Source organism: Zonotrichia leucophrys, unplaced genomic scaffold (assembly GCF_028769735.1).
Source record: "Zonotrichia leucophrys gambelii isolate GWCS_2022_RI unplaced genomic scaffold, RI_Zleu_2.0 Scaffold_618_29634, whole genome shotgun sequence".
NCBI classification, from domain to species: domain Eukaryota; kingdom Metazoa; phylum Chordata; class Aves; order Passeriformes; family Passerellidae; genus Zonotrichia; species Zonotrichia leucophrys.
The window spans coordinates 10,997-21,727 of record NW_026992823.1 but is presented as its reverse complement, the minus strand read 5'-3'; the positions used below and the strand labels follow the sequence as shown (position 1 = coordinate 21,727).

The 10,731-nt window shown below is 44.8% G+C and overlaps 1 protein-coding gene across 1 annotated transcript; it reads left to right on the top strand.

The window, feature by feature from the left end:
• Window positions 1–3,529: 3,529 nt before the first annotated feature.
• Window positions 3,530–10,009, top strand: LOC135441880 (zinc finger protein 239-like). Its single transcript, XM_064701436.1, has 3 exons — window positions 3,530–3,545; window positions 4,322–4,506; window positions 9,131–10,009. Exons 1-3 carry the CDS (start codon window positions 3,530–3,532, stop codon window positions 10,007–10,009), a joined length of 1,080 nt encoding a protein of 359 aa, XP_064557506.1.
• Window positions 10,010–10,731: the final 722 nt, after the last annotated feature.

The following is a 10,731-nucleotide window of genomic DNA, read 5'->3' as shown; positions in this document are numbered from 1 at the left end:
CTGCACAGCTCCAGCTCAGCTGCTGGCAGGTTCCGATAACAGGAAAGTGGAAATTTGGCCCAATACAGATTATTAAAAGGAATGGAAAGCTCTGTGTAGCAGTCACAAAGCTGACAGGGATAAAGAGAAAAATGATTGTCACATTTGGTAAAGCCCCCAGTCCTGGGAATTCAGGACTTATTCGGAAATTTATCTACTTGAGCTGGGCTTCTTCTGGGACTTTTAGCCACCTTGTGTTCCTCACCGTGGGGTGAATGAACCTTGTCAGTCTCAATGGTAACATTTGCTCCCTTTCCTCCAGTGATTTTAACAACTTTATAAGGAAAGACAGCAAATTATTTTCTTTACACTGGCCACCCATAAAAGCCATTTTCCTCATCATTTCTCCCATAAAGAGAAAAAACTTTTATAAGCTCCATAAGCTCCCCAGGAGGAAGGAGGGACGGTGTCCAAGTTTCCAAGAGTTCTTCCAGAGAGAACCACAACCTCGTCAGTGGAGGGAGCCATGCTGTTGTCAAAGGCACTTGGGGTCAGAGAACAGCGCCTAAACACACTGTGCAAAAATAATGTCACAGTCTGGTTATGCAAATTGTTAGAGAGATTCCTCTGCCCAATTAAGGTGCTAATGATACCAAATGCAAAATGGATTTTATTGAACAGTAAATGTGAGGTAGAGAGATGGAAAGAAAGAGAAAAGATGAGTGACAAGGGACAGAGACCTCCCCTGGAGCAGGGCAAGTGTGACATTGTCCCCTGTGTGTGGGGGTTTTACACCCGAGCCAGTTTAGGTAAGGGAGGTGGTGTTCACCCCCCTGAGCAGGGATTACCCCACTGTTTCAGGTTGCCATGCAAGATGTAACCAAATGCATGTTGTCAATCCCCATCTTCATCAACTGCTATAAACAAGTGGGGCAGGGTTCTTTATCTCTTCCATGACTCACCCCTGATAACGCCCTCCAGGGGAGATATCTTCTGCTAATGGGCCATTGAGTGTCACTGCAGGACTGATAAAATTCCATCATCCCATTGTGGTGAAGCCCTAAAGCAGATAGCTTTCCAGAAGTAATGGGTTAAAACATGGAAGGAGAGGCATGTAAAGAAGGGCCTAGCACTAGAACACACGGAGAAAGCACAGCACTAGGAAAACAGAGCAATAAATTAGATAAAAGGTAGAGCATCATGACAGGGGAAGAGATAGGTATAGGAGAAACTAATAAGCTAAGCAGGTTTAGAGCCAGCAATGTCAAAACGACCCTAAGGGTTTTGCCAAGCCACGAGATCTAAGCCAAATACACCGGGAATTGACCAAATTAGGAAAAGAGTTCAAAAGTTTAAAGAGGAAGACTCATCGGAAAGACCCCGTCTATGGTGAAGGCAACAGGAACGACCACCTGAAAATTCCCCAAAAGAGATGTCTCCACCTACGCTCTGCCCACGCTCCGCCTACACCACGCCCCATATGAATATGCATGATTATGTATCTGATCTGATGTAATCCTATACCCAAAATTGTATATAAGGCTTGCTTTTGCTATGTGAACTCAGAAATCCATTTTGTGATTTCTCCGACGCGTCGCTAATAAAAATACCTCCTGCTTAATTGACTTAAGCTGAGTCTGATTAGGCAGTCACTCTGCCTGTTTGGGGCAAAATTTGGCATCATTTTCTGGCGAGCCAGGCAGGAGATATGGCACCAGACAGGAGATCCAAGCCTTAAGGGTCCTCTCCCGAGCCAGGTCTGGAGTCGAGGTCTTCTGAGCGCCTCTGACGGCTTTTCGTCGAGAGAAGCTCCTTCCCTAGACCAGTGCTCTCAGATAGACGCTGGCTGCATCTCCTGCTCAATTAAGAAGTATTTTAATTGCCTATTGGCTTTAAGAGGTATTTGAATTGTTTGTTAGTTTTGAGATAAAGCGCTTTGTTTAGAAAACGAGGGTCAGACGTGACCGCTCGCAGGGTAAGCCAGAGGGACGCCTCGGTAAAAATCCCTGATTTTACGGGTTAAAGTCCCGTAAATGCGAGTTAAAGTCCCGTAAATACGGTACGGGTTAAAGTCCCGTAAATGCGGGTTAAAGTCCCGTAAATACGGTACGGGTTAAAGTCCCGTAAATACGGGTTAAAGTCCCGTAAATACAGTACGAGTTAAAGTCCCGTAAATGCAGGTTAAAGTCCCGTAAATACGGTACGAGTTAAAGTCCCGTAAATACGAGTTAAAGTCCCGTGAAAAGAGTACAAAAAGAAACGACTAAGTTATAGTAGAGAAGAGTTGAACTTAGTATCTTTGGTGTGTTTTGCTGTATGGGAGATTGCCTACTGTTCTTTGAGAACGGGAGAAAGATGTGTTAATTAGTAGTTTTATGTGTTTGTTTTATGTGTCCGTTGTAAAATCTTGTAAGAGACGCTTTTATTACTTTCTATGTAAACAGATTAGAAATGTATGTGCATGAACTTAGGAACCCGGTATTTCACGGTCTATCGGCGACCAAGGCCATAAGGTAGGAACCTTTCACTGTACGAGTGTGTGTGGAGTAAGTGAGATGCAGCATCGCTGCGAAACGAGAGCGGAGTCCCGATCCACATTTCCTAGACAAAGCGAATGGAAATTGTGTGAATGAAGTGTTAAGGTATATTGGCATATAGTACTTGTAGAAAAGAGCACGAATACCTAAAAGTGATGAATTTGTACAAGTTGTGAGAGCAACAGGCCAACCAGAAAAAGCTTACTTTTTGAAACCCATTAAATACAAAATTGAGAAACAAATGAGAATACTTCAGTTCCTGTATTTACCAAATTCGCCAAAGCCCTTATTGAGAAGAGACCTATTAGAAAACCTAGGAGCCATAATAAAGTTCAACAAGGACAAATTAGAATTTCAAGTAAACGATGAACAACTGATTACAGCCCTAAGCCTAACAATCAGTTGTGTAGAACCCAAACCTGAGAACCACAATTTCAAGCGAATCCTGAGCAAGACTTATCCATTAGTATGAGCTACAAATATACCTAGAAAATCAAAACGAGCGACACCGATTGTTGTCGAACTTAAAGTCAAAACAAAACCAATAATAAGAAAACAATACCCTCTGAAGATAGAAGACAGAAAGAAAATTGAGCCCATAATCAAAAAGTTTTTAGAACTAGAGTTATTAGTAAAATGTAAATCAGATTTTAATACACCGATCTTGCCAGTAGAGAAACCTAATAGAACGTATAGGCTCGTTCAGGATCTGAGGGCAGTAAACGAAATAACCAAGACATTACACCCGGTAGTTGCTAATCCATATACGCTTTTAACTAAGCTAAAAGATAGCCTGGCCTAGTTCACCGTATTAGATTTGAAAGACGCATTCTTCTGCCTTCCCTTAGCCCCCGAGAGTCAAAGGATTTTTGCCTTTGAGTGAGAATCAGTAGATAGGAAGAGAAAGACCCAACTTACCTGGACACAGTTGCCCCAAGGCTAGTCTAACTCGCCCACGATCTTTAGGAATCAGTTAGCCAAAGAATTAGAACAATGAAAAGGGCCGCCGGGAGATGGCGCTCTCCTGCAGTACGTAGACGACCTCCTAATAGCGACAGTGACAGAGGAAGAATGCATTGAATGGACTATTTCCTTGTTGAATTTCCTGAGTTTAAGTAGATATCGAGTCTCTCAACAGAAAGCACAACTGGTGCAAAAGGAAGTGGTGTACCTGAGATAAATCTCCAAAAGACAGCGATCCCTGGGAGCAGCCAGGAAAGAGGCCATCTGCCAGATGCCCAAACCAGAGACAGTGAGAGACCTGCGCGCCTTTCTAGAAATGACAAGTTGGTGTCAGCTATGGATCTACCAGTATGGGATACTCGCTAAACCATTGTAAACCAAGAATGTCCTAGTTTGGACTCCCGAGGCAGAAGGGGCCTTTAAGAGACTGAAGCGGGAGCTGATGAGAGCACCAGCCTTAAGTCTCCCAGATGTGTCAAAACCATTCTGGCTATTTTCCCATGAGCGGCAAAGGATGGCCCTAGGAGTACTAGCACAGCAGTTGGGACCACACAAGAGAGCTGTGGCCTACTTCTCCAAGCGATTAGATGAAGTAAGTAAAGGATAGCCAAGCTGTCTGAGGGCAGTGGCCGCAGTGATAATTAACATAGAAGAGGCCAAGAAGTTTACGCTGGGCCAAAAGGTGACTGTGTTAGTATCCCACACTGTGTCAGCTGTGCTAGAACAGAAAGGCAACCATTAGTTGTCGCCTTCCAGATTTTTAAAGTACCAGGCCATCCTGGCTAAATCAGATGATGTAACCATTCAAGTAACTAATATTGTGAACCCAGCTTCATTCTTAGAAGAAAGAGCTCCAACAGAACCCATCGAACATGACTGCCTAGAAACAATTGAAGCCGTCTACTCCAGTCGCCCAGATCTCAAAGAAGAGCCGTTCGAAGACGCAGACAACTGGTTTTCAGATGGCAGCAGCTTCGTGAGGCAAAGAGTAAGAATGGCTGACTATGCAGTCACCACTACAGAGAAGGTAATTGAGTCAAACCCCCTGCCTGCAGAGACTTCATCTCAAAAAGCAAAGCTAATAGCCCTGACCCGAGCCCTAGAATTAGCAGAGAACATGCAAATTAATATATGGACAGACTCTAAATATGCCTTTTCTGTCGTACATGCTCATGGAGCCATCTAGAAAGAAAGAAGACTGTTGGCTACACAAAGAAAAACAGTCAAACATGCAGAAGAGGTTCTGCGACTGCTAGAGGCGGTCCAACTCCCAACACAAGTAGCCATAATGCATTGCAAGGGGCACTTGAAAGGCAATACTATTCCAGAAATAGAGAACAGGAAGGCAGATACAGAAGCTAAATTAGCGGCCATAAAAAATAAAGAAGCAGAAATAGCAGCCCTAATACCAGGGGAGCTAGATATCAATATCCAGCCAGATTACCAAGAATCAGATCATAAGTAGATTCAAAAGAATAAGGGCAAAATACTAGAAAATGGTCGAAGTCGATTAGAAACAAGACAGTTAGTGATACCAAGAAACGTGATGTGGCAGTTTGTGAAAGCAGAACATGAGAAGGCCCATTGGGGCCTAGATTCGCTTTACCAATATTTGCAGACCAGAATAGCAGGACCAAAATTATTTACTACTATAAAACACGTTACGTCCCAGTGTGAACAGTGTCTGAAGAACAACCCAAACACAGGAACCAAAGTACACCTAAGAGCTATAAGCCGAGGTAAATTCCCAAGTAAGATATGGCAAATTGATTTTTCTGAACTCCCAAGAAAAGGGGGGTTTCGGTACCTGTTGGTATTAACTGACACATTTTCTGAGTGGCCTGAAACATTCCCCTGTAAGACAAATAAAGAAAGAGAAGTAACTAGAGTACTGTTGAATGAAATTATTCCACAGTTTGGAGTACCGAAGAGCATTTCTTCAGATAGAGGTACACATTTCTGTGCAAAAGTAGTGAAAGCAATAAGCAAAGCATTACAAATCAATTGGCAATTGCACACGCCCTACCGTCCACAGGCCAGTGGGCAAGTAGAAAAGATGAATCATCTTATCAAACAGCAAATTGCTAAAATATGCCAAGAGACTAATTTGCAGTAGTATCAAGCTTTGCCTATTGCTCTGCTGAGACTGAGAGTCAAGCCAAGATCGAAAGAAAAGTTAAGTCCTTTTGAAATTCTATATAGTAGACCTTATGCTATGCAAGCTGTAAATGGAGATGTCATAGACCAGATTGGTAATCAATACATTTACGATTATGTAATTGCAGTAGAGAAACAGTTTGATAAGAATGCTGCTGTGATGATAGAGCACCAACCTAAGCAACCAGATTGCAAATTGCATCCGTTTAACCCCGGTGATTGAGTGTATGTTAAGAATCTTTTAGGAAAACCCCTACAAGAAAAGTGGGAGAGACCTTTCCAAGTGCTGCTGACTACCTTCACCGCAGTTCAGATCAAAGAACGACCTACGTGGATCCACTATTCACGGGTCAAGAGAGCTCCGGAAAACAAACAAGAAGAGATTAAACCTGCCCTAGATGTACAGACTTCTGAGTCAGCTGTCTCCGCAAGATCACGTGAGAATCCAACATAAACTAACATTGACTTTGCCAAAACCTTTATCTCTCATAGCAGAATTTAATGCCAAAGCTAGAGCTGCATTGCGTAGCACGCCAATACAGTAGACAAAGTGGGTTAAAACATACAGTCAACAAGGACCTGACCCACAAGACCCTATTCACGATCAGCCGTGTTTTGAGTGTGGGGAAAGAAATTGTGAGGGACTAATTAGATTTCTTTGTAGAAGTTGCGATAGAAAATTTTAGAACGTACAAAGTCGTTTACTGGAGCTCCAATGTTATGAGTGTAGCTGCAAAGAAGCAAGGGAAAATGACGACTATTTAGCCTTAGAGAAATTCGCCAACAGACCCATTTTAGAGGCTAGAGAATTGTTTGAAGCTCCCGAACAAATTGTATTAGGGTGGTGCCATTAGAAAGTACACCGCTAGTTACAATATTGTTTGAAACTTAGTCGTTCTAAAGTTTTATCGACCCGTTGCTATTCTTCTGTCCCACGACATCCACTAACAAGTGACCAAATTAGACCCTTTAAAAAAAAAAACAAAGAGATTTAGACACTGAACTAGAAAAAGCTATTTTACGAGTAGAACAAATTCACATCAAGCAACGAGAACGCCAAAAGAAACAAAATTGACAGCCAGACATTATGACCCCGACTCCACCCCAAACCTTTACAACTCTGATCATTAGACTCTCGATAAATATAGCTCTTCCCCAAGACTCTTCCCCAATAGACCCATGGTCTCATGCACATCAGTGTATCCACCCGGAATTAAGAATGAGCGGACCCTATTTCGAGGTTTATGCCTTACGTAACAACCAGCCATATGCAAGTGAAGTATAAGATCAGCCCTCCATGATAGCATACAAGAGAGACCAAATCCAAATTGAGTGTCGAGAGCTTGACCCAGCAAGAGAAAGAGAAAGAAAAACAAGGCAGCTAGTATTAACAATTCAACCCTCGATGCCAGCCTAAAGCAGTACACAACCTAACCTTTATAGAGCCTCAAGTGATAAGAAAATCTAACGAACTAAAATTATTGTTAGACCCCACTTATTCCCTGAAAAAGGTGCAAATGAACATTCACACCGATATTACTTATTTGCAAAAAGATTGCCGATTTATGCTTAGATGCTGAAAATAGTGTATGTACCTTAGAAATGCTTCCGCATGATAGAACACAATCACAAGTTTACTATATAGGAAATGGGTGTGCTTGCGTAAAGACAGTCAAGCTAACAATACTAACTTTTGTGTATGCAACTTTACCAAGATCATAAGTTGTGATTTTCATTACACTGTCCCAATAACTACCCAACAGCTAATTAACGCAAATTTCAACCTATATCAAGAGATACCGAAATTACAAATTAGAATAGACGTCAAAATTCTCAAAGCAATGCTTGCACACCCTGAAGTAAAGAAATTAGTGCAAAAAGTGAATCAAACAACTAAACGAATGGTATGGCAGATAGAACACAATTCAGAAAAAATAAAGAATGTCCTGACCGAAGTAGAACAAGTAGGCCAGCATCACTGGTGGGACATCTTTACAGGATACTCCCCAACAGCTACACAGGTCTTCCATTACCTGGTGCACCCAATGCTAGTAATAATTGTAGCTTCGTTATTACTAACTCTTACAAACATTTGTTTGTAGTAGAGACTAAGGGGCATAATGAAGAAGACCCAAATGATTTGGGCAATAGTACAAGCCTATCAGCGTCCTGTGAGACCAGAACTTGACGAAAGAATTCGTAAGTTACAAGAAAAAGGGGAGAAATGAAGCCCTAAAGCAGATAGCTTTCCAGAAGTAATGGGTTAAAACATGGAATGAGAGGCATGTAAAGAAGGGCCTAGCACTAGAACACACGGAGAAAGCACAGCACTAGGAAAACAGAGCAATAAATTAGATAAAAGGTAGAGCATCATGACAGGGGAAGAGATAGGTATAGGAGAAACTAATAAGCTAAGCAGGTTTAGAGCCAGCAATGTCAAAACGACCCTAAGGGTTTTGCCAAGCCACGGGATCTAAGCCAAATACACCGGGAATTGACCAAATTAGGAAAAGAGTTCAAAAGTTTAAAGAGGAAGACTCATCGGAAAGACCCCGTCTATGGTGAAGGCAACAGGAACGACCACCTGAAAATTCCCCAAAAGAGATGTCTCCACCTACGCTCCGCCCACGCTCCGCCTACACCACGCCCCATATGAATATGCATGATTATGTATCTGATCTGATGTAATCCTATACCCAAAATTGTATATAAGGCTTGCTTTTGCTATGTGAACTCAGAAATCCATTTTGTGATTTCTCCGACGCGTCGCTAATAAAAATACCTCCTGCTTAATTGACTTAAGCTGAGTCTGATTAGGCAGTCACTCTGCCTGTTTGGGGCAAAATTTGGCATCAGTGGGATGCTCCGCCCAGGGGGAGGATCCAGGAATTCCGACCTGGATATAAGCTGAGGCTGGCAACACCAGGAGCAGCTTGCCTACTGAATTCCCAGAGGACAAGAACTCCCTAACCACCACTGGACCTTCAGAGGAAGACCAGACCCTTCTACAGGATCACTGCTCTGACAGAATCACATTCATCACTCCAACCGGACTGCAGCCACCATTTAATGGGACTGCTGCCACCACCCTGACCAACAGGGTGTCAGGTTATATTCTGACTCTGTCAGTTTAGGGCAGGGTTTCTATATCATTGACTTAATCATCATTTTGTTTTTTAATTGCAATTCTGGTTTAGACGTTCCCCTGGTTTGCCTTCAAACCAGTACAAATCTCAATGTGCTCATCCTTTGTTATTCTCCCAAAACAGGATTTCCCATTCCCAAACCTTTGCCAGATGGAGGAGGAGGCTGCGAGGAAGAGGAAGAATCCCTGGGATACCCGGGCCGGTGAGGAGGAAGTCAGTGCCCCTTTCCCCCTCTCTCCTGATCCATCTCCCAGCCCAGCACGGCCCCTGGCTGCAGGACAACCCAGCTGCCAACCCCGTCCTGCTGGGGATGCACTGGGGGGATCTCCTTCCCCTTCCCTCTGGCAGGGAGGCAAATCCAATCCTCTCCTTGTCTTTCTTCCCCCAGAGAAGGGACTGAGGATTGGGACCAGGGAGGACAAATCCCCACAGCAGAACCTCAAGGAAGAGGCTGTTATGAGTGACTCCAGAGCACAGGAATCCAACGGGGAGGAAAATCCCCACAGATTCCATAGGAAGAGGGGCTCCAAACCCATTCTGGGGTGCTCTGAGGAGGAAAGACCCACCCTGAGCCAGGAAGGTGGACATAGCTTCAGCCAGAGCTCAGAGCTGGTTGTCCATGAGCAGCTTCATGATGGAGAGAAGCGCTACAAGTGCTTGCAGTGTGGGAAGAGCTTCAGGCAGAGCAGCACCCTGATCAGCCACCAGATGATCCACACTGGGGAATGGGCCTACGAGTGTGGGGAGTGTGGGAAGGGCTGCAGCTACAGGTCAGAACTCATCAGGCACCAACGCATCCACACTGGGGAGAGGCCCTACGAGTGTCCCCAGTGTCAGAAGAGGTTTCGGAGCAGCTCCAATCTCCTCCAGCACCAGCAGATTCACACAGAGCAGAGGCCCTTCCGCTGCCCTGAGTGTGGGAAGGGCTTCAAGCAAAACTCCACCCTCATCAGGCACCGGCGCATCCACACTGGGGAGAGGCCCTATGAGTGCCCAACCTGTGGGAAGAGGTTTCACACCAGCTCCAATCTCCTCCTGCATGAGCGGATTCACACGGATGAGAGGCCCTTCCGCTGCCCTGAGTGTGGGAAGGGCTTCAAGCACAACTCCCACCTCATCAGGCACCGGCGCATCCACACCGGGGAGAGGCCCTACGAGTGTCCACAGTGTGGGAAGAGCTTCACCCAGAGCTTTCACTTGACCAGTCACCAACGGAGGCACCACTAAGGGAAGGCCTCTAATGCACCAAGTGCAGGAGGATTTTGTGCACTGCCCCAACTCCAATCATTGGAGTATCCACATTGTGAAAGAGCCCTGATGATCTATGTTCCCATGATCCATGCTGGCAAGACACCTGTACCTTTTCCTGTCCCTGCCAATGACATGATGTGGGATGGAAAAACATGAAGGTCCAGTCATGGCCCTGTCATTACATTCACTCCCACATCAGGTCATTGCCAGGGGCAGGAAATGGACTCTCTCGCTCTCCCTGAGGAGAAGGATGAAATTTCCAGGAAGGGGAAATTGTGGCCAGGCAGACCCAGTGAGTTGTGTTGTAGTTTTTCCTATAAACAGTCCCTTCTGTTTTCAATATTGTTTCTGTTTTTGTTTGTTCCTTATCTCGTTGCTGTTCTCTGGAAATTGTTCTTATCTCAGCCCGGAATCTTTGCCTTTTGTGCTTTCCATGGGAGGCGGGAGGGCAGTGAGAGCAGCGTGGTTTTAGCAGGAGCAGGAAATTGGGGAATCCCATTCCTGAACCCCAGCCCGTGGAAACCGAGCATCCCAGCTGGTCCCAGCCCTGGTGGCCATGGCAGCAGCCTTGGGAGCGGGTCCCTGGCTGCGGCTGTGGGAACCTCTTCCCTCTGGTGCCCAGGGACAGGAGTGGAAGGCACGGCTGCAGCTGAGTCGGGGCAGGCTGAGGTTGGATGTCAGGAAAAGGTTTTTGCCCA

Bases quoted from the DNA above. Each gene is read 5' to 3' on its own strand.
- LOC135441880 (XM_064701436.1), top strand. The intron at 4,507-9,130 runs GTAATTGAGTCA...TCCCTCTGGCAG, and splicing joins CAGTCACCACTACAGAGAAG to GGAGGCAAATCCAATCCTCT.